This window comes from Daphnia pulicaria, chromosome 6, assembly GCF_021234035.1.
Source record: "Daphnia pulicaria isolate SC F1-1A chromosome 6, SC_F0-13Bv2, whole genome shotgun sequence".
NCBI classification, from domain to species: Eukaryota; Metazoa; Arthropoda; class Branchiopoda; order Diplostraca; family Daphniidae; genus Daphnia; species Daphnia pulicaria.
This window is the reverse complement of record NC_060918.1, coordinates 23,789,515-23,811,246: the sequence shown is the minus strand read 5'-3', so window position 1 is coordinate 23,811,246 and position 21,732 is coordinate 23,789,515. Positions and strand designations below refer to the sequence as shown.

At 39.9% G+C, this 21,732-nt stretch overlaps 6 protein-coding genes across 6 annotated transcripts; all 6 read right to left on the bottom strand.

The window, feature by feature from the left end:
* Positions 1-4,778: 4,778 nt before the first annotated feature.
* On the bottom strand, positions 4,779-6,572 carry LOC124342735 (lipase lipl-1-like). The gene is made up of 7 exons (XM_046795871.1): positions 6,366-6,572; positions 6,099-6,297; positions 5,903-6,020; positions 5,590-5,833; positions 5,353-5,511; positions 5,204-5,288; positions 4,779-5,108 (listed from the first exon to the last, which is right to left on the bottom strand). Exons 1-7 carry the CDS (start codon positions 6,474-6,476, stop codon positions 4,813-4,815), a joined length of 1,212 nt encoding a protein of 403 aa, XP_046651827.1. The 5' UTR covers positions 6,477-6,572; the 3' UTR covers positions 4,779-4,812.
* Positions 6,573-6,881: 309 nt separating this feature from the next.
* On the bottom strand, positions 6,882-9,477 carry LOC124342701 (lipase 3-like). Its single transcript, XM_046795819.1, has 8 exons — positions 8,952-9,477; positions 8,337-8,541; positions 8,109-8,223; positions 7,760-8,015; positions 7,496-7,654; positions 7,346-7,430; positions 7,139-7,284; positions 6,882-7,040 (listed from the first exon to the last, which is right to left on the bottom strand). The coding sequence occupies exons 1-8, from the start codon at positions 9,231-9,233 to the stop codon at positions 6,882-6,884; spliced, it is 1,407 nt and encodes a 468-aa protein (XP_046651775.1). The 5' UTR covers positions 9,234-9,477.
* Positions 9,478-10,559: 1,082 nt separating this feature from the next.
* On the bottom strand, positions 10,560-11,960 carry LOC124342221 (gastric triacylglycerol lipase-like). Its single transcript, XM_046795185.1, has 6 exons — positions 11,885-11,960; positions 11,647-11,804; positions 11,409-11,567; positions 11,242-11,326; positions 11,009-11,154; positions 10,560-10,882 (listed from the first exon to the last, which is right to left on the bottom strand). Exons 1-6 carry the CDS (start codon positions 11,958-11,960, stop codon positions 10,730-10,732), a joined length of 777 nt encoding a protein of 258 aa, XP_046651141.1. The 3' UTR covers positions 10,560-10,729.
* Positions 11,961-11,989: 29 nt separating this feature from the next.
* On the bottom strand, positions 11,990-13,152 carry LOC124342845 (lipase lipl-3-like). Its single transcript, XM_046796032.1, has 4 exons — positions 12,711-13,152; positions 12,395-12,596; positions 12,232-12,258; positions 11,990-12,143 (listed from the first exon to the last, which is right to left on the bottom strand). Exons 1-4 carry the CDS (start codon positions 12,993-12,995, stop codon positions 12,025-12,027), a joined length of 633 nt encoding a protein of 210 aa, XP_046651988.1. The 5' UTR covers positions 12,996-13,152; the 3' UTR covers positions 11,990-12,024.
* A 909-nt stretch (positions 13,153-14,061) lies between these two features.
* LOC124342713 (lipase 3-like) lies at positions 14,062-18,142 on the bottom strand. The gene is made up of 11 exons (XM_046795839.1): positions 17,795-18,142; positions 16,118-16,325; positions 15,988-16,026; positions 15,843-15,918; positions 15,682-15,768; positions 15,441-15,597; positions 15,153-15,314; positions 14,955-15,039; positions 14,746-14,866; positions 14,623-14,650; positions 14,062-14,531 (listed from the first exon to the last, which is right to left on the bottom strand). Exons 1-11 carry the CDS (start codon positions 18,008-18,010, stop codon positions 14,379-14,381), a joined length of 1,332 nt encoding a protein of 443 aa, XP_046651795.1. The 5' UTR covers positions 18,011-18,142; the 3' UTR covers positions 14,062-14,378.
* A 443-nt stretch (positions 18,143-18,585) lies between these two features.
* On the bottom strand, positions 18,586-21,730 carry LOC124342904 (gastric triacylglycerol lipase-like). The gene is made up of 11 exons (XM_046796119.1): positions 21,142-21,730; positions 20,792-21,041; positions 20,428-20,632; positions 20,206-20,323; positions 20,034-20,119; positions 19,766-19,923; positions 19,518-19,679; positions 19,256-19,340; positions 19,038-19,168; positions 18,945-18,959; positions 18,586-18,877 (listed from the first exon to the last, which is right to left on the bottom strand). The coding sequence occupies exons 2-11, from the start codon at positions 21,029-21,031 to the stop codon at positions 18,728-18,730; spliced, it is 1,350 nt and encodes a 449-aa protein (XP_046652075.1). The 5' UTR covers positions 21,032-21,041; positions 21,142-21,730; the 3' UTR covers positions 18,586-18,727.
* Positions 21,731-21,732: the final 2 nt, after the last annotated feature.

The following is a 21,732-nucleotide window of genomic DNA, read 5'->3' as shown; positions in this document are numbered from 1 at the left end:
CAGACGACACTTTCTTTCTTTAATTAGAAATCGATTGAAAACTAAACAATTAAAAATCGACCCCATTCATACCTAATTATTACACGTTACTCTATAAATAGCTTTCTCCGCGAACGTCATTTGAATTTATTTGAACCGTTCAACATTATTTTGATTTTCCCTTTTTCTATGAGAGAACGAATTGTGCTAGCAACCGATTCATCAGCCCATTTCCGCGTCCCGCCTATTTCCTCTTAATAGCCTTCTTGTCTGCCAAATCACGACACACAAAAGTTGTAAAAAATAAAAAATACGAAACAAACATCAACACAAAAGCAAATTGAGCTAAGCAGGTCAACAGTGTCATGCGCCTTCCATCCGGTGATATATCACTTATGGCCCTGCTGTTGGGCCGTTGATGCTGCGCGTTTCATTCGGTTACATATACTCATTTCGAGTATATGTATAAGCGCTCGAAAGAGAAAACCTGCTGCTCACCGCCACTCACGATTCTTTGCTGTATATTGTCGTTCAGCGTGTAGCCGACATTCGTGCGATGGCTGGAAACGTCAAGTGCGTACAGTCAAAACTCTCAAGTATATGCACATAATATAAATATACCGTCGCTCTATCGTATAAAGTCCGTATAGAGGAGGGAAGGATAGATGATGGGAGTCGAGGGAAAAGCTCTTGAAGCTCTGCCATCGTGAATCCAACCTTTTACGTCTAGCACATAGCGAGGGCAACCCCGGCCCAATAAATGAAACGAATGAAGGAAGAGAGCATGACGTGACAACTTGATGATTAAACACAAATGTCTGGAGGGGATATACAGTATACACTATAGAGTATAGACGAGCTGAAAAGTTGAGATGATGTAGCTGTTAATGATTTCCTTCCCAGGTGCGCACAGGTTTACCGCGTCCTTGAAGGCCTCTGGGCCGAGATAGCTTTCATTTTCATCTGATGTGTGTCTTATATCTATTTTATATTTCACTCTGTTCATCACATCTAGCTTAAAGAGCCACAGTCCTCCTTTCTCCTGATTACATGTAAGAAGAGTCGCGATAAACACATCTGCCAACATCCAGCCTGCCAGCCAGCCCGCGTGACACATTTTGACCAGAAAGTCTGTTTGCTGTTGAATGTTTCCAACGCTGTATAGTTTCCCGTTTGGCGAACTCTGTCGATATCGGACGAATAAGTTGAAAGAGAACATGAGCACCGATGCTGCGGCATCAGCCGTTATTTTCTATCATTTGGAGAAAAGAAAACGCTGATTCAATCTGAATGGCTCTCGAGCCTTTTACGTATACATATACGAAAAGCTGTATACAGCTGGAGAATGCCAGCAAAACAACTTGTGTCTATACGTCTATATAGTTGCCAACGCGAAAGACGGAATACTTGGACGTTGGTGCCAACACGCACGACACGACACTTTCCATTTCTTTCTCTTTTTCTTTTCACCCATTTTTTACAAAAAAATCTCGGATAGCCTCTTTAGACGTGCAACGTCGGATAGAGAATCAAAAGACTTGATTGCTTCACAACGTCATCAAACGAATAAAGAAAAAGCTGTAAAAAAATTATGTGATTTTTTATTCGATAAGGCACCGGAAACCAAATGATGAACACATCCATAATAACTCTCTCTTTTGGAGCTCTTAGGTCGGATAGTAATTATCCATTGTTCAATATATATTATCAAGGAAAAAATGAAATAAAAAAGCTGAGATGTAGAGTTGCGAGCGCTCATTCATTTCTTATGCATCGCCAATTTTAGCGGGTGCCTGCCTGCCTTCCTCTTTCACCTTGGTGAGTGATGAGCCGGTGCGAGCTTTTCCTTTATATAATTTTCAATTATTCCTTTCTTCAACACATTTTTCTTTTTATGGTTTCATTCTTTTATTCGACTAAATACATAAATTTCAAATAAATTCGTGGTTAACCACGAAAAAAAGATTTAAAAAAATGTATTTATAGTTTCAACAACCTGCCGCGAGCATATCGAACCGGTGTTATTTGTCGGTCATCGTGACGGGGCTACTCGGCCGCCACCCCTCGCATGATCTAGATACCAACAACTGCTACACACGCACGCTTCGAGGAATTGTTTGACTCGCATTTTTTCAAATTATATTCTGGCGCTATGAACACAATAAAACCTGATGGATATGCAGTTATAGGGCCTAGATTCATTTTGGCGCATCTCCTAAATTTGTTGCAGTTTGCCAGATTCGATGAGCTTTCCAAGACAACCAGCAGATGACATAATCCACAATATTTCATCTCCATCATGATGGGCCCACCCAAAATGCATAAGGTGAAAAACAAATTAATGAATTTTGTTATTGTAATAATTTGATTAAATTGCCAAAAGGGAAGGTTCTGGGAGTGGTATCTGACCAGAGGACACGCTCTTACTTCATTGCGCTGCATACTGGGCCGTAATTGTGCCATCTAGTGCTACCGAGTGAACGGCAACCGTCGATGACCCTCAGGGGCTAATCGTACGAACTTAAGGACACAACTTCAGAGCGTGTGACAGCCAGTCAAGGAATACCAGGGTTATATGGGGTAACGATCTTTATAGATAGACGTCCTTTATAGCAACAGGACGCCTAATAGATCGGGGAGGTGAGTTTAGAAGTAAATTGACACGTAGAGATTAGTAGTTGTGTGAGTATTAGTTATTGAGTGAGTATGAGTAGTTAGTAGTTGAGTTAGCAGTTAGATTGTTAGTAGTATTGAGCAGACAGTTGATGAGGAGCATTATACAATTTGGAGGGACAGAGAATCGAACACGGGACAATTTGGTGGGATACAGTGTGCTCTAACCATTGCGCTAAGGTTGCACATCTCGATGTGAATTAAATCGAATCAGAATAGGCCTACAGACGCCTTGGGGTTCTTGATCTACCTGACTTTTCGCAGACTGAATATAATGTTTCTGTGGCCTAATAGATAAGGCGTCGGCCTCCAAAGTCAGAGCCTGTGGGTTCAAGTCCCGAAGTATACTCCAGTAAACGTGCTGTATAGTGCTTACGATGGAAATTCTTATTACTGTAAAATCCCGGAGAAAACTGATCGTTTCCATTAATGGACAGCTCAATTTTTATGAGAAATGCCAAATTATTTTAAAGTATCCCTGCTATTATGGGATCCCACGGGTTCCCGAATTTTGTTGCGATAGAGTCTCCTCTGCGGTCCGCTTTCAAAGCGTTTAATTTTATTAGATTGTTAAATGACGCAGAATATCTATAATAGTCGGCACCGTGATTTTCAATAGGAGGGAATTCACGTGAAAAGAATCTCCAACGGGGCCCTTGCGATGTCAAATATACAAAAGGAAATAATAGCGCGCTGTATTTTCATCTCGCTAATATGGAGGGCGCGAGATTTAAAAAAAAAAAAAAAACATTTCACCGGTGCGGTTACGCAATGCGCGCTGTATGCAAATATGGCCGACAACCAACCATTCATGCCGTTTTTTTTAGCCAAAACGCATAAACTTGATACACGCTCGAGCTGATTTGAATTCAACAATGTAATATGGCCTGAAATAGAAACGGCGTGTGCCGATGGGGGAAAGTTGCAAACACACAGCACCGATGCTGAGAGCTGATGATCCCGTTGATATGTACATCACGTGGACGTACTCTTATCTCTACCAAGAGTTGAAGTATATATGCTGTATATGCAGGTATATTTAAATGAATAAGGGGCTATATTACGCATGGGATGATGTCATCATCTATAGTCGAGAACAAGTCGAGATTCACGGTCTCGGCATTTTTCGTATATTGCACATTGAACCGCATTGAACCCAAAAGGAGAAAACCAGCTATAGTTTCTCCCGAAATATCGATATGGATTCCCCCCAACGATGTAACAATTCGTTTCTCTCTCTGCGCAGTCCTTTTCCTTTTCTTTTTGTGCATCTTCTGTGCTGATTGCAGCATACGATGGGTCGTAAATTCGAGAAAAACCTTACTGTGGCTGCTGCGCAATCGAAGCGCCGTGAAGTTTACGATCTGTCTGTCTGCCCGCGGTTAATAGACGAACGCTGCATAGCGCTGAGAGTTTTGCCCTGATGCTGGTGAGCGTCTATAATAGACGCGTACGGACCTTTCTTTTCTTGAATTTCCAAACAGCAAGAGAAAGTATATATTTCTACATATATAACCGGCCACTCCCGCGTGATTCACGCGCACCAGCTCCTTCTGGCGGCGTGAAAAATAGACTCGCCTATCAGCAAGTTTTTCTTTTCACATTTCTTTGATTTGGTATTGTGAACCGGCACGAGACTTTTGGCACGCTGACTATACACTTATATATACGTCTCATCTTGGTGTCATATTATAATAAGCCGAGAAGAATTGAATATAACTGCTGGCTAAATTCTATTGTCTGCCATAGATTTATCTTTCGCGGTGAGGATAATAATTTATATAGCCCCGCGTTGATAAGATCAGGTGCTTTTATGATTCCATCTGTTTGCTGATAGCTCAGGGACTCTCTGTGTCGCACGTGTATAGAATTATTGATTACAATCGCAGTGCAAGTCAATCGCAATGTGTTACTCAATGAGTCAATGTCTCTGCTAATATTTGAAAATGCTGAAACTCTATTGAGCCTTTTACAATCAATCGTCGCATCAATTTGAATAATCCGATTTTTTAAAAACAAATTTCTCTGCTACATTGGAGGTGGGAATTTCATTAGCAGCCGGGCCAATTATACAAATGAAAAGTAATTGAATAAAAGTTTATAATTATACAAGCGAGCGATTTTCAAAAAAATCCACAGGTCAATTTAATCGCCACATCCTTAGACTTGGGGTTTGATGGGCAGATTGGCAAGAATGACGTCATTGACAAGGCCCTTGACGTGGATAGCCCAGAGGAAGTCGAGGTGATTAAAGTGGGCAATGTGGACGCTCTCCTTGACATTGGGGAACTGAGATTCGGCCCAGGCAACGTCCACCGGATCGGCCAGCCAATCGTTGTCCCCCCAAAATGTGATCATGGGCGCCGTCACTTTGCCGGCGTTGTAAAGCGGCGGAGTCTCCTGCCCGTAGCTATTAAGGTTTTCCAGCCTTCCAAAGTCGTAATGCGCGTAATAAGCTATATATAACATCATTTTCAATTGACAGCAAATATTAATTAGCGGATAATAAACGAAATCAAACCGAAATAAGTAGACGACAGTCAAATTTTACCATAGTTGTACTCTTGAGCGTAATGAAGCATGTTTTGAACGCTTGTACCAGCCGGTGAGTGGGACACAATTAGTGGAATCAACTCCTGGTGAATAATTAAACCAATAAGTATATACTATTATAAACAATAATGATGTGAGAGATTATACCGGATCAAGTTCTGCCACATCGGGACCGCATATCAGGAAGAGAATACTTTCACAGACGAGTGCACTGGTGGTATTGGCTTGGCATTCTTCTTGGCCCATCAGGTCAAAGAAATCGCTGCTGGGCAGGAATTCGTCAATGCCCAATAAATTGGCAATCACCTTATGTATTTTAAAATCAATAATTATTAGATCTTTTTTGCAAGCGAAATCGATTATAATTCATAGACGATTTTTCACCTCTAGGTTATCGGCGTATGGAGCAATGAGTCGCAGGGGACTTCTCATGTGGGCGACAGTGGTTATGGGAGCCAGAGCGAACATCAGGTTGACTTTCTCGTTCAAGTCGGGATTGGTTTCCATGGCGATGTAAAACGTGAGCGTCCCTTGCGAGTGACCCACGTAGCTCAACGAAGGTTGATTGGTGTAGGATAAAATGTAGCGCAGATTGGCTGGGACGTCATACTTGCCAATTTGATCAAACCTTGATGATGTTATATTAAACGGTATAAATATAAAATCATTATTAGGAAAATTCTTGTGAATGATTTACGAAAAATCCCAAAATGAAGGATCGTCATCCGGACTGAGCGTTGTATGATTCCGGCCGTAAGTGTTACCCCGGACGGCGCCTAGCCATACATCGTATCCAGCATCCGCCAAAAGATAGCCTTCAAAAATTCAAAATTGGAATTTTTACCTTAATTCTTCTTTATTGCATAACCAAAAAATCAACTAAGGAATTTTACCGAGAGCACTTTCAGTCGATCCAATTATCCAGTCGGCCGAGGACGATAGTAAACCATGCTGTAGGAATACGACCGGCTTGTTGGGTGCAGGGCCGGAATTTTTCCCGTACGGTATGCGCTGGGCTTCAAGTAAATAGCCGTCAGTCGTTTCGATGTAATGCAGCTCGACCGGATAACCACGGTTGACAATGATTTGAGCCTATTATACATCATCAATGAACTTAGGGGTCACAATATTAAACAGATGATTGTTCAAAACGTATATACCGTTGTCATGTAAATCTCTTCGTCACCACGACCCGAATGTCCTCCATTGTCGAATAAAGGGGACGCATTGGCCAAACCTACCAGGACCAAAATGATGGCAAGCGCACGCATCTTGGCTTTCCAACTGTCTATAAAACTTCCAATCGCGTTTTATAGCAAGTCATATATATAACTCACACTTATGTATACCATTGTTAGTACACTGAGGCTATGTCACGCGTTTATATAGTTATCAGCATATCAAGCGCATCAGTGAATCAAATGGGAATAGAGTTAGAAAGTCTATGGCTCGTTCCTCTGCACAAGCTTTAACCAGATACGCATAATCAGAACGAAAAAAAATAAACATTCTAAGCCAAAAGTAAATATACTGTTCAGAAGCGTCAATCAATTGTATCTCTCTCGAGGTTTGCGTCATCGCACGTGACGCAAAACAACAACAACAAATGAAACAGTTTTGTTTTTGTTTAGTTGCGCAACGCATTGAAAATGAAAAATAAAATAAGCGCCACTTGGCTATGCTGATGCTGGTGGCGGTAAAATGCTAATGATGCGGCTGTTGAGAAGCCGGTTGTTATCCTTGGCCCAGAGGAAATCGAAATGATTGTAATGCGTGTCGTCAACCTTAATCAACTCTTTCAGATTTGGCAACTGACGCGATAGCCAGGCAACGTCCTAATAATAATATAAAAAGTATTATATTAATAGGACTTTGTCGGACCAAATTAGATTGACATCTGGTATTTAATTTCAACTGATATAAATTATAATACCTCACTGGTCGACAAATAATCACTTGAGCCATAAAAGAGATAGACGGGCGTCGTGACTTTACTTAGATCGTATGAAGGAGGTCTGAGCGATCCGTAATGTCGCAAATTTCCGAAATATCCGTAGTTGTAAGCGCTAAATGTTTCGCCTTTAAAGATGATATAGTAGCTATAGTAAATTCTCAAATCAATTTATTATTTAAACTATACCTGAATTGTGATTCATGGCGAAATGGGCTCCGGTGCGGACGGATGTGCCTGCTGGTAGGTGGCCATCGATCACAGGCAAAAGATTCTGATTGAAAAAGTTTGAATTTCAAATAGACCGCAATCAAAAATTGTTTGACGGTTGACTTATACCAGATCGAAATGTCCGTTATCGTGTCCAACGATGAGGAATAGAATGTTGCGGCAGATTGCGGCGCGCAAGTAATTTTGAACGCAGTAGCTTCGCCTCATTTTGTTGAGCCTCATGTCGTTGAACATGAAATTTCGCACCCGTAAAATGCGAAAGACAAACTGCCGATGCACTTGGACAATTTTGCAAAATTTCATTTGAATGTCAGGGAATGAATTGGATGACCGTGTATAATAATATAAATATAAAAGCCAACTCTATCAAACCTCAATGTATTTAATAAGGGGAGCGATGGCTCGAACGACTGGACTAGCAATGTGGGCCAAAGAAACAGCTGGGCCCAGGGCTATCATCACTTGGATTTTGGAATTGAAATGCGGATCGGCGATGGCTGCCACGAAGAACATGGAAGCTCCCATGGAATAGCCTATATAGCTCAATTTCCCATCTGATGCAATTCCATTTTGGGCCAGAACGAAATCAACGACGGCGGGAATGTCGTATTTTCCCATTTCGTCCCACCTTTTTGAGTTTAACAAGGGATATTATATAATAGCCTCATTTTTATAATAGTCAGTTAAATGATTGCTGGTATAAAATAATTATGTAACTGACGAGAAATTCCAAAATGCCTCTTCGGACGGATCGAGGTATTGATGCTTCCGGGAGTAAGTATTTCCGCGGGCGTTTGAAATCCAGACATCAAATCCCGAATCCGCCAATTGAAATGCTGCAGGGCATTTGATTGATTTAAAAAAAAAATTATTGTAATATGCTTTTTTTAGGGTTTTTGTTTGATAAGATATATCATTGAAAATCATTGAAAATATAGTAACTGTATACCCAAGTTTCGATCGGTTGGGCTGATGAGCCAGTCGGCGGAACTGCCACCAAATCCATGCTGGAGAAGAACGGGTTTGCCGTAAGGTGGACCTGAGTTGATGATTCCTTTTCCGCGAGGAATGCGATGAAGTTCTAGGATGTAGCCGTCTTTGGTAACCACTGAATAGGTTTCAGCAGGGTAACCTCTACCAGTTATAATTTCAATCTATGCAATATTAATAACGGGTGGATTTCTCACTCAAAACAATCATATCTAAACACCGCCCATTCAATGACAATTATATGCAACTCAGTCAATCAATATAATAGCGCAATCATTAAAATTAAAACACACTTGGAATAAGTTATCGCTTCAATAAAAGCCTGATAAAAAAATAATTATTTTTAAAATATAGACGTAAGAAAGAGAAAGCGGAGACAATATAAATTTACGATATGAATTTTCTAAACAGCCACAGCCATGATAATTTAAAAACCGTGTTACTATTTTCGATACAACATTAAATGTATAGCTGTGTGAGATTCCAGCAGATATCCTGTCTTTTCATATACTTTCGCATGAAGTATTTAAAATACAAGTTGTTATATACTTTTATAATATTATTTGAAATTTACCGATGTCATTCTGGCTTCAGGATTATCCGGCAGCGGTGTTTTATCTTTTTTCTGCGCCTTGGCCGAAAACGGCGTCATCACTTCGTCAAACAGCGGTACTACGTTGGCAACTCTTTGTGATAGTAACTGTCTGGCCAGCCACGGATAATCGAGCTTATCGTGCTGGAACTGACGATGACTAGGCCGAGGATGATTAGTTCTAATCAAATCTAGAGACCAGCACAGTTGAACTTTGGCTATGATTAACGTCAAACACACAAGAGCAGAGATGCGGCCACTCATCACTTCCAAGTTTTTGGGTCAATATCGAATTTCTGCCCAATAAAATTAAGCACCGCGCGATTAATACGTTTCAAGACAGCGCTTGCTGCTGCTGTACACCTTTGGGTTTTTGTATATTCCTCGGCGCTAGCTGCCAAAGACGTTCCAGCATGCCGATGCTTTGCGAACGCCGAGTCCGAACTGATGGCATATTGAAATGAGTTTCCACGTTGTTCCTCTAACATATTTTTGTATACTGTATATAATTTAGTCATCCCCCCCCCCACCCCACTTGCAGCTGTCTTATTTGCTGCTGCAGCAGTCGTGTGTTATATGGTCAAAATTCGGCTACACGACTCGGTTAGGGAAAACCCAGCACTACTGCTGCCCTGCTGGTTATCGTGAACTTCAAATCAGACGCGATATATTCAATTGAAAGCAGACCGTATTATGTAACTCATATTTCTGTGGCAGCCGATCTAGGACTTGATTGGCTTTTTATACATATTTGCAATCAGGTCAGGGTGGACCCGTTATATACCTCATCTCTTTTCTACGGAGACAATTTGGACAGCCTTCGGGAACGATTCAACTCAAATAGTATCAAAATGTGAAAAACTGATGCCATCGCTATCTATTAATTAAAAATAAAGGAAATTAAATTAATTGCATTATAAAGCAAAATCTAGGAAGGTAAATTAAAATAACGCCTTCAAGCTTGAATTGGTCGAACTTCAAATGAATATATACCCTAGCGCGTGTATAATATCAATGTTCATTCATACAGAAATTTCAATACAAATTATTGTGATTAGCTCGCTCATTAATTCGTAGCTGCTGGTTATGATATTACATAGCAGGTATAATATAGCTATAGCTTCCTTGTTATAGTTTCCTTACCTTGCCGAAAGCGGCCGAAAGTCATTTGGACTGAGCGACTAACGGTTTCAACAATTCATTTTCTATCAGGCCTCAGGTATTATTCCATTGTTCCACATTTTCAGGCGAATGTAGTCCACATCATCTTCTGTCTGGAGCCGTACGATTGATACTGAAACACTCTAATACTTACACCTTTATATATTTGATCGCTTATGGTTGTAATAAATAATGGCAATGATTGATTAATCATGAAAACGGATAAATGGTAGGACAGGTGCTATAAATGTTAAAATACTGACACAATAACATTTTCTTTCCCAACAAGTATATAGTTGCAGTGATGGCATTACGGCGTATTATATAATACGCGTTGCCCAAATCTAACATATACATAGTTTACGCCATCTAGTTCACGTTTTGAAATCAAATAGTCAAATATGCGACTAATAAGTTATATAATACAGCACAATTTCGCGATCCATTATTGTATATACCTTATTTATTATGATCAAGCAAAGACATAAATAGAATTGGGTTTTTTGAATGGCAGAATTGACGGTGAGCATTCAAGAGATACAATCGGGAAACGTTATATAACTATATACTATAATGTCATTTGTACTAAATATCCATCGTCAATTTGGGGATGGTAGGAATGATATCAGTTGATTGTTAAGAAGCACATTATTGTTCTTACTGATCAAAAAGCTGGCATGATTGTAATATTTGTCATCGACTTTGACGAGTTCTTTGACATTGGGCAATTTGGACGCTAGCCATTCGATGTCCTGCAACATAATTATGCCAAGAATAATGCGTGACAGCTCGTTAGCTCATTAATAGACCGAACCAAAAATAAACTATTCCTCGCTATTCCTCGCGCATGCAAATGAATGTGGCGAAATTGGTCTTACCTTGGGCGTTACTAGACGATCGTTTTCCCCATAAAATAAGTAGACCGGTACTTTAACTTTACCCAAGTCGTAGGGCGGTGGTCTGAATTTCTTGTAGCGAAGATAGTTGCCAACAGGTCCGAAATCATACGGAATGAATGTGGGACCTGAATCAAATCAGAAATGATGGCGTCAACAATTGTTTTAAAATTAATACTTCTACGTATATATATAGCCTGAGCAGCATAATATACCGGAGTTAAAATTCATGGCGAACTGGGCGACAGTACGAACTGAAGTCCCTGCTGGGGTGTTCCCATCTAAAACCCTCAGAATTTCCTAAAACAAATTCAAAAATAATATGCACACTTTATAGCCATAATACCATCAATTTCGGATGCTATTTTTTAATATCTCATACCACATCTATGTTTGTCGTGTCGTCTCCAAGCAGTAAAAAGAGAACATTTCGGCACAGTCCAGCCCATCCGACATTTTTCAAGCAAAACTTTCTTTGGAAATAGTTAACTTTCGACTCTTGCGAAAGGAAAGCTCGAGTCTTTAAAAGCCTGAGCAAAAACTACACAGAGGAGAGAATAGAAAATTTAACGCTAATAAAGATAGAGTTAAAAAAATCTAAATATGTAGTAAATGCCAACCTCTATGGGCTTGATAAAGGGAGCCAGACGAAAAATAGGGCTGGTCATGTGGGCCAGCGACGTCGCTGGAGCTAAGGCAACCATCGTTTCGATTTTCGATTGAAGTTCCGGGTATGTGGCCATTGCGACGAAAAACATGCTGCACCCCATAGAATGTCCTTCGGATCAACAAATGATCATTATGATTATAATATGACGAAACAATGAACTATTGCAGATTTGCTGTGCTATTATTTACCGATGTAAACTAATTTTTTGCGTTCCGTTTTGAAGAGGATAAAGTTCAGCACAGCCGGAATGTCAAATTTGCCCATTTCGTCCCAGCTAATACAATACCATATTTTGCATAAACTCAATATTTTTATTTCAAATGAATTATTAAAAAATATAGGGGGAATTTAATACTGACGAGAAATCCCAGTAAGACTTTTGGGTGTGAGTCAGGGTCTTATGCTTGCGTGAGTAAACGTTGCCGCGAGCATTGCCGAGCCATACATCTAAAATTCACATATCGAGTCGGTTATTCGACTGGTATTTTATTGGCTTTTTGCAAATATAAGTCCTTATTAATAATAATTATATTACCGTAACCAAGATCTGCTAGGATGAATGCTGTAAATCAAAGAGCGTACATAGATTCAATCTCTGGCCATCTTCATATTGGACACAAATGGTCACTTTAACTATACACACATATTAAAAACAAAAAAAAAGAAGAACTATCTTCAGCTAGTTGTCAGAGTTTTACCCAAAGATTGATCGGAGGGAGTAATTAGCCAATCAGCTGAGGAGCAGAGAAGTCCGTGTTGTAGCCAGACAGGTTTGCCAGTGCCCAAATCGGACGTCTGACCTTTACGCCCAGGGATTCGATGCAATTCCAAAATGTATCCGTCTGACGTCGTGACTGAGTACGAAGCTACTGGATAGCCGCGGTTAATGATTATTTGCACCTATACATATAGACAGTTAGAAGGAGCACTTAATAGGTCACAAGGTCATCACATAACTATATAGCCTGAATGACACATAGAATATAAGAAACGATAGGGAGTGTTCGAATATACCGCGTTCATAGCTCTTTCGTCATTGCTCGGCAAAGCTGTCAAATTGATGAATTTGTCGTCGGTTTCCAGCTGCTTTTTCGATAAGTGAGCTCTCGGTGAAAACTGCCACATTTGACTCAACACTTGGCTGACGGACTGGCTGATCTTGCGACGAAAAATGCTTCGGCCATCATCACTGTTTTGTCGCTCGTGATTTAAAACTGTTGAGCATTGACTTAACTGACTCACCAAATACAGACACAACATGAAGATGAGAAAAGGAATGAGCGATGGTAAGCGTACCATTACAACTCTATGTGTCTCCTGTTGTATATAACTGGGCTGCACAGTATAGGCCTAAATGTTCAAACCAAATGAAAACTTGCGCAAAATTGCTGTTTGTCCGACTTTTCGAATGGCTGGAAAGAAGTGTGTTGAAGTGGTCCGTTTCGGCGCCAGACATTTGTGAACTGACGCTTCTTTCGAATGTGCAAGTCGCTTTTTAAAAAGTCGAAATAACCAGCACACGATGCTGCTGTGTAGGAGAGCAACCTGTTCAAGCCACGCTCCACCCGCTCCAACAACATGTTTATCAGCCATCAGACTCCAAAGAGAAGTCTATACAAGAGGTGAAATGCCCAAAGGCCAATAAGGTGAGATGAGAGGGGTTTTTATTTTCCCGACACTATATCCCGCCAATATAATACCCGTATAGAAATTGCAAATATATGCAGACCGTCTGAACTTTGAAGCTGGCCAGAATTTATATTTCTTTTTTTCTGTCTGTGTATATCTGATTTCAAACTCAACAGTCTGAAGAGAAGAAAACCGTTTTAGAATTGTTTTTCGCATACTACTACATAGCCAGCAGCTTTTTTTTGTTTTGATTTTTTATCTTTTTTGTTTGGCTGTGATACAAATTCTGCGGCTGGGCGAGTTCAACAGCCATTCCCTATACATTCCGCCTGTTTTGGCAAGCAGCAGATGCCAAAGAATCAACGTGAGTTTGTATTATTATCTAAAGGGAATTTTCATTTTTCTGTTATCTATTTTAAGATGAAAATATGCCGTTTGGCGAAGCACAAGCGTTGTATACAAAAAACTGGTCTGAACCCTTATAGGTATGTGTAATGTGACGTCACGGAATAGTATAAATTTAAAATGCAAATCGCTGTGGAATGAAGCCCCCTTTAATCGACTGGTCAAACGTGTTTGACGCGGTGCTGCGACCGCAATGGCGCGCGTGAAACTTATACACAAAACACAATGGTCCTTTTAACGTTGGCAACCTTGATCGAAGCTCAAGTTCTTTTTGGCTTCTTAGTTTGTACAGTCTCACCTTATAGTCAGAACCTTTTGCAAAGTAGAGGTCCATAAAGATGAAACAGTTCGCCGTTTATACCTTGCGAGAGGGACAAATAAAATGTGTCATATATAGTTGCTAAATAACGGGAAATAATAAGAATGCGCACAGTATGGCGTCCGTGTTTCTTATTAAATCATTTCGAGTGTTTTTATAAATATGGCAAGTATATAGCTATAATAATGCGCATCAAAAATATTTATCTCTTGAATGGTCGATTGACTGTGTCAACATAATAGAATGCGCCACGGAGTAATCAATAAATATGAGACTTTATATGTACAAGAATAATGTGCTCAGCAAAGTTCGTTTCGAATAGATGACAATCACAATGCCGATGGCAGACGGGATATGATTGGATCGTAAAGGACTCGATTGTTGTCCGTTGCCCACAAGAAGTCGAAATGATTGTACAGTTCGTGGTCCACTTTAATCGATTCTTTCACGTTCCCCAGTTTCCCAGCCAGCCAGGCAACATCCTGCGTTCGAAAGGCAAATGAAAAAATAAATGCCAAATATAAGTATTTAATTATAAGTTGATGAAATGATTGCGTAATGACGAATACATACCCCCGGACCAACTAAAAGATCATTGTCACTGGAATACAAAAATATTTTCAGTTATACTATAGATGTGATGAATGATGATGGAATAAATGTTATTAAAAAATAAAACGAATAACTATATAATACCCGTAAAAGATGTAGACGGGGCACGTCACTTTATTTAGTTCGTAGGGCGGCGGGGTGAGCCGCCCATTATAGCGCTGCAAATTTCGCAACCAACCGTAACTGTAGGGTATGAAAGTCTCGCCTTAATAGGTCAAACAAAGAAAAGGTGTTTTACATACTTGACGATATATTTATTTCTATTGTTAATAATAATATGAATTTTGTCATACCTGAGTTATAGTTTTGGGCAAATTGCGCTGCCGTGCGAACTGAAGTGCCCGCAGGTACGTGGCCATCCATGACGGGCCAGAGATCCTATAGATAGACGGGGAAATAAACCATTTATTCCTATGAATTCGACTGGACTCTGAAAGTAACTAGTTGATGAATAGAATCGGTGGTGTCATCATCATCCAGATATTTATTACCGGGGAAATGTTTCGCAAATCATCGTCGACCAGAGCGAAAACCATGTTTCGGCAAAATAAACTTTTGTGTCGATCCTGTTCACGGCAAAAAGCTGCTTGAAGCCTGTGCATCAAATCATCCCGAGTCAAAAAAGCCCGCGTTCGCAATAGCCTCAGGACGATCTGCCGTAAGAAAAACAAAAACGGAAGGACAAATTTTAAAATACAATAATATACAAAGCTGCTCCTGTCGGCAGGTAATACACAAAAACTAATGACTATACGTATATACTATAATATTAGACAAACTTGAAGTGGCGTGGCGAATGGCGCAAAGTAGCGGATTGGACTCTTCATTTGGGCCAAAGCTGTGGCCGGAGCCAGTGCCATCATGACTTCGATTCGATCGTTCAACTCTGGCCGATTGATCATGGCAACGAAAAACATGGCGCAACCCATAGAGTGGCTAATATATCACAACGACAAAGAAAATGAAATTGACGGAATAAGCACAACTGGATGTATGAAATGTTATATGCCAAAGTTATACCCAATGTAGCTTAGTTTAGCTCTTCCGGTCTTTGTCAAAATGTAGTTCACCACGGACGGAATGTCGAACGTTCCCATTTGATCCCATCTGTTGTGCCGAAAAGAATTTTGTCCGTTAACCAAATCTAAATAGTATAAACTCAAAATAAAAAAATTGCATACGAAAATTTCCAATATGCTTCACTTGATGGGCTAATATTTGCATGTTTGCGTGAATAGATATTCCCACGCGCGTTGCCTATTAAAAACAGGACAGCATATAATAACATGTTATTGGAAAATACCCATATAGTTATCAAATTTGTACCTAACCAAACGTCATATCCCAAATCGGCCAGGCGAAAAGCTGTGCTCATTGCCAATATTGATATTTAAATAATAACAATAATAATAATAGGATAATATTATGCATTGTTTGAAAGGGAGCGACGACTTACCTAGCGATCGATCAGACGGACTGATGAGCCAGTCAGCGTCGCTGGTTGAAAAGCCATGTTGTAAGAAGACTGGCTTACCAAGAGGTGTGCTCGAGTCTGTCGACTGACCTTTGCCGTGCGGTATCCTATGCACTTCAAGGATATAACCGTCATCGGTAACTACCGTGTGCACTTCCACTGGATACCCTCGACTAGAAATGATTTCCACCTGATCAACGACATACACACACCGAGTCTTGAGTTATTATTAGCATCCTACATATAAACTCTCACTTGGGAATAGGGTTGGTGCATGAATAAGGGATTCGTTTGAAAAAAATACCATTAGAATCAGTTTTTCACGCTGATTCTCATGGTATTTTTTTATATTTTTAAAATAATAATTCCCCCCCCCCCGTAAACTCACTTCGAAGTTGAGATTAGCTCCCCCCATTTTAAAACGGACCCCACGCCATTTTTGGTGGGCGGTCCTGAAAATCTGATGAAGTTTGCCCTTTTCCCCCCCCTTTTCACCCTTTTTCGTGCTGCCTATACCACCTCTTTTGCCCTTAGGGCCGAAAGGCGAAAGACGAAAAGGGTGAAAAGGGGGGTAAAAGGGCAAACTTCATCAGATTTTAAGGACCGCCCACCAAAAATGGCGTGGGGTCCGTTTTAAAATGGGGGGAGCTAATCTCAACTTTGAAGTAAGATTACGGGAGGAAATTATTATTTTAAAAATATAAAAAAAATACCATGAGAATCAGCGTGAAAAACTGATTCTAATGGTATTTTTTTCAAACGAATCCCTTATTCATGCACCAACCCTATTTGGTAATTTTAAATGCGGAATTTTCTATCCGGGACTTTCCCTGCTAGACCATATGCTGTTAGCCTAGTTTCTGCTGTAAGGTACGGTTGTAATAATAATGAGCGAATTTGTTATTTCGCCACCGCAAACAACCCTTTATTATATACACGCTAACTGTATACCCACTTCAATTGTTTGAACAGGGAAATGGATGGTTTTACATTCTTTTTCTTTTTTTTTCTTCTTCTCTCAATACAGATTTACCGTTGTTCAATTCTATTTTTTTTTTCGTGTGTTGGGTATAGCCTATACCTGCTGCTTTCCAAAAGCACGTGGAAGACAAACCGACTGACCGCTTTTACCTTGGCTTTTACTTATGACCGATATTCTAATGTGTGTCTTGCTGCTCTTGATTTCCATCTGTGTGGGCCATACATACAAGATTCTATACCATAGCCATAGCATATGCCAAACGATGTGAATAGGCTGTGACAAGACACAAGCAAGAGCGCCAGTGACTGTGCATTTCCCGAACGCGCCTCAATAGCTAGAAAAACTGCCAAATCATCGTGCCAAGTAGCCTCACGCTATAGTCCGGAAGCACATTCCTATTCGCGCACTATTGGGGCTAATACTTCGCCTACTTTCGTGAGTTTGCCTATAGAATCATCTGAAAGACAGAAATATGAAGATGACGCGCTACACTTTGTGGACATTTCATCGGCAATTAAATTCAACTAGTTCCGCGTCCATTTAATAACCAGCAGTTAACATAAAATTCACCAAATTAATAGACTAAAACGACCTTTTAGCGAAAATTCAAAATTTCAAACGCATCGCATTTTAGAAACTCAATCAAAAATAAAATAAAATAAAAACGGAATATTCACGGAAGTCATGGAAATTTCGGGATTGGCGTCCTGCTTTTGAGAGATCCTCCTCTTGGTTTTGATCCACAGATGTGTCCATTTGATGATGGAGCGCCACTTGATTTTGCCCAGTAGCGCGGCAGTTGTCGATTTGCTCTCACTGCTGCTGTGGGTCACGAGCACAACTAAAAAGACAAGAAGCTGGACGACGAGATCTGTCCGAAGCCACGGCACCATCACTCTCAAAATGTACAATGAAATATATAGGGAAAAACAAACACAAAAATGAATCAACCAATTTTTGAACCGCGCGCGGTATTATACAAGAAAGCAACTGGCGTTCTGGAAGAGTGGTGTAAGAAGACTGCTGCGCCAGTCGACTGCTGGCTGAATGCACCTTCAGCCTTCGGGTATATCTTCACCCCGTGCGCGCTGTGTTAGACTTCACTAGGTATATGGAAACTCTATAGCGCAGGTTGTCGTAGTATTTAGAAGAAGCGAGATAAAATAGACCAGAGCTATGCTGCTTCCATGAGACCTAGTAACCTCGAAAACCATCGGGAAACGGTCTGCCTCGATGTCCGCATCTGATGGTATCGCCTATACCTGTGACGTTCCCGGAAGCCACTTAGCACCCAAGGACGTAATCAGCGAAGTGTGAAAAACCCGCGGGGAACTGTATAGTAAAGTTTAAAAGCCCAAATAACAAATTCTAGTGAAATAGCAAATAGGCTATATAGACAAAAAAGGGAAAGTTATAATGTCGATGAGATTAAAATGAGTTTTAATATATATAGCTACTCATCTTTTATTTTATCGGACACTGAGTGATACAGGAATGCTTATTGCAACGTGCCTGAGTCGTTGCGTATACTGGAAGCGTATTTTTCTGCTATTATGTGGTCTATCGATATTCGAAAATAAATTAGAAAACCACAGTCCACACATGGAGGACTACGACGACGGAAGCAGTGGAATAAATTGATCGTAAACAAGTCGTTTAGCGTCCGGTGAAAAAAGATGGTTCACGTGGTTCCATAGTGGATCGTCTACTTTATTAGAAGCCTTCAGATTTCCCAATTTGGAAGCCAACCAAGCAACATCCTATTTTTAAAAATGGGTGTGTGACAAACGAAAATGAAAAATAAAAAAGAATCTATTTCAAACATACCCCTGGGGCAACAACCTGTAGAAAAAAAATTTAATTATTGGTTATAGACTTAATTAAAATAATAATAATAAACAAATATATTATTCAGTATACTTTATCATTTTGACCCCAGAAAAGGTAGACGGGGCAGGTGACTTTACTCAAATCATAAGCAGGAGGGGTAGACTGCCCGTAGCGCTTTTGGTTTTCCGCTGAGCCGAAATCAAATCGTTGGAAAGTCTGTCCTGTATTAATTCCAAAGTTCCTTTCAATCGTTTGCATATGCACTGATTAACCATAATACATAGAATAATTTCTAATAGAATTTATACCGGCGTTGAAATTCTGAGCAAAGTGAGCGGCTGTTCTAAATGAACTTCCCGCCGGATTGTGGCCATCATATACAGGTAAAAGATTCTGTTAAAACCATATACGATATACATCGTTTAATTGAAATGAGCAACGCCATTAAAAATAAAAATGATTTTGTGCAACATTTTTCGTTTGACATTCCAATTAAGCGCAATTAAGAAAAGAGCGGTCAGTTATTATGAAACTATATTAATAAATGCATAAACAAGACTCATCACTTACCACATCCATACCACGGTAGTCATCACCAGTAATTGCAACTGTGGGGTTTTGACAAATGGAATTCCTCAGGAAAAGATTGGGACCGCAGAAAGCCTTGCGGAAATTGTGCCTTGGCGAATCGACAGGTTCGTACGCTCTGATTCTAAGAGTCTGGTAGATAAACTGAACCCGAAAATCACGCAGCAGGTTAATTTAATAAAACGTTATATTTACTACTTGATTTGATCATATACATGTTTATATAATACCATAAACTGATTGACGAACGGGGCTTGAAAACGAATGTTAGTCTGTGACTGCGCAACAGCTGCCGCAGGTGCCAGAGCAATCATCACATCAATCTTGGCGTTCAACTCGGGGCGCAAAGACATGCCAACGAAAAACATTGCGCATCCCATTGAGTGGCCTAAATTATTATAACGAAAAGCTAGATCAATTGCCGGGAAAATATATACGTGCCAATTGCGTAATAATAAAATTCAATGTGAAGGCAGCTTATTTAATATAATTGCTCACCAACGTAACTCATCGTACTGCGCCCCGTCTTGGCCAGCACGTAATTGATCACTGCAGGAATGTCGTAGTTGCCCATTTCGTCGAATCTATCTTTGCAAAAATTGTTGAAATAAATTTGTCGTCTCAGTTGCGCACCAATCAACTGCTGGTAGGCCTATTATATAATACTTACGAAAAATTCCAATAAGCTTCCTCTGCAGGGTCGAGACTGACATGCTTGCGTGAATAAGTATTGCCTCGGGCGTTCCCAAGCCACACGTCGTACCTGCCGCTGTCGGCCAAGATGTAGGCTGCATCATCAGTTTTATAGTTGATTATTTGTAGAACAGAAAAAGAAAATGACATTAACAACGATATGATGGCGCAGTGTGGATGGAATCCAAGTGAAAATTACCGAGAGATTGACTGTTGGGAGTGATGAGCCACACACTGTCAGTGTTGAGAAATCCGTGTTGAATAAAGACGACTGGTTTTTTAATATCGGGATTGGGGACTTCACTTTTACCGTGCGGAATGCGATGCACTTCGAGAATGTAACCATCATCGGTAGTCACTTGGTGAACTTCAACGGGATATCCTCGACTGGCAATGATTTGAACCTGAATTTTATATACACGGAACGGAATAATAAGGATATGAAATATTATAATTTCCGGTTGGCATCTCTTACTCCGTACCGGTTTATAAGACGATACAAAGTTATGCTCAATAAAATAGTTATTTTGAATCAACGCACCGTGCAAGCTTTATTATCTTACCGTTGTCATTTTTGCTTCACTGAGATCTCGTCCTTCGTTTTGATAAAGTTGATCGCCAATGGCAGAAATAAGTTCAGTCTCGTTCCAGTGCTGACCTATATCAATTTTTTCAAGCTGCGTTCCATTCATTAAAAACAATCTGTATTGACTAGGCAGTACTGATGATGATGGCGCTGTCCAAGTCAACGGCAAGCAAAAGCAGCAAGCAATATAATAATACATTCTTGTCGTACAATTCATATTTTATGGGCTTGAAAAGACAATGAACAAAATATGAGGTAGGATGAAAAAAAAGTGCTTTTAGAATAAATTATTGAAACATATATTAGAGTGAATTTCACGAATGTTACCGTCCTTATGTAGAATTTGATGAAATCAGTTTTTTATTAGCTTAAAAAATTTTAACTGTTGCTTGTCGACAAGACGAATAAAATGTCCGATTGTGCGCAAGGTGCAAGATGAACTGAACTGGATATACTGGGTAAGCAGACAAGCACTGTATACATGAGTATGTGCTAGAAACATACAAAAGGAATACCCGTTTTTTTGGCACCATAACATTTAGGACGTTAGAAGAAGAGTAACAAAAAATTAAAATCACTTTAGGGTCCAGGTTTCCTTCATTTTACCATCACTTTAGGCCTATTCTGCAAAGATAAAGGTTGACCTTGTTTCGACCAATAAACCTTAAAAAAAAACGGTTTTTTTTTGCAAAATACCAAAATCTGCAAGAACCGTTGCAATATCTTATTGACCTAGCCCATAAATTTGTTGGTGAGTTTGAAAATATATCACTGAAATAGTAATTCCCGATTGATATAGGCTACAATTTAATGTGATGGGTGGTTCATTGAAAAATATTCAGGTAAAAAAGATCATAATAATAATATTTTATAATGACAATCGGACGAATATTGGGTATATGTCTGGTAATACAAATG

Coding starts and splice junctions, on each gene's coding strand:
- LOC124342735 (XM_046795871.1), bottom strand. CDS start 6,476: ATGCGTGCGCTTGCCATCATTTTGGTCCTGGTAGGTTTGGCCAATGCG. Junction 6,298..6,365: donor AAGAGATTTACATGACAACG/GTATATACGTTT, acceptor GATGTATAATAG/GCTCAAATCATTGTCAACCG. Junction 5,109..5,203: donor CGCTCAAGAGTACAACTATG/GTAAAATTTGAC, acceptor TGTTATATATAG/CTTATTACGCGCATTACGAC.
- LOC124342221 (XM_046795185.1), bottom strand. CDS start 11,960: ATGGGCAAATTTGACATTCCGGCTGTGCTGAACTTTATCCTCTTCAAA. Junction 11,155..11,241: donor CGCCATGAATTTTAACTCCG/GTATATTATGCT, acceptor GATTTGATTCAG/GTCCCACATTCATTCCGTAT. Junction 10,883..11,008: donor ATCGTCTAGTAACGCCCAAG/GTAAGACCAATT, acceptor ATTATGTTGCAG/GACATCGAATGGCTAGCGTC.
- LOC124342845 (XM_046796032.1), bottom strand. CDS start 12,995: ATGGTACGCTTACCATCGCTCATTCCTTTTCTCATCTTCATGTTGTGT. Junction 12,259..12,394: donor TCCCTCCGATCAATCTTTGG/GTAAAACTCTGA, acceptor TTTGATTTACAG/CATTCATCCTAGCAGATCTT. Junction 12,144..12,231: donor CCTAGCAGATCTTGGTTACG/GTAATATAATTA, acceptor TGTGAATTTTAG/ATGTATGGCTCGGCAATGCT.
- LOC124342701 (XM_046795819.1), bottom strand. CDS start 9,233: ATGAGTGGCCGCATCTCTGCTCTTGTGTGTTTGACGTTAATCATAGCC. Junction 8,542..8,951: donor CTGAAGCCAGAATGACATCG/GTAAATTTCAAA, acceptor AATATTGCATAG/ATTGAAATTATAACTGGTAG. Junction 8,016..8,108: donor GAGGCATTTTGGAATTTCTC/GTCAGTTACATA, acceptor AAACTCAAAAAG/GTGGGACGAAATGGGAAAAT.
- LOC124342904 (XM_046796119.1), bottom strand. CDS start 21,031: ATGAATTGTACGACAAGAATGTATTATTATATTGCTTGCTGCTTTTGC. Junction 19,680..19,765: donor CGTTCGTCAATCAGTTTATG/GTATTATATAAA, acceptor TTTCGGGTTCAG/TTTATCTACCAGACTCTTAG. Junction 19,341..19,517: donor ACTACCGTGGTATGGATGTG/GTAAGTGATGAG, acceptor TGGTTTTAACAG/AATCTTTTACCTGTATATGA.
- LOC124342713 (XM_046795839.1), bottom strand. CDS start 18,010: ATGGTGCCGTGGCTTCGGACAGATCTCGTCGTCCAGCTTCTTGTCTTT. Junction 16,027..16,117: donor TCCGTCTGATCGATCGCTAG/GTAAGTCGTCGC, acceptor CAATGAGCACAG/CTTTTCGCCTGGCCGATTTG. Junction 14,867..14,954: donor TGCCCAAAACTATAACTCAG/GTATGACAAAAT, acceptor TGACCTATTAAG/GCGAGACTTTCATACCCTAC.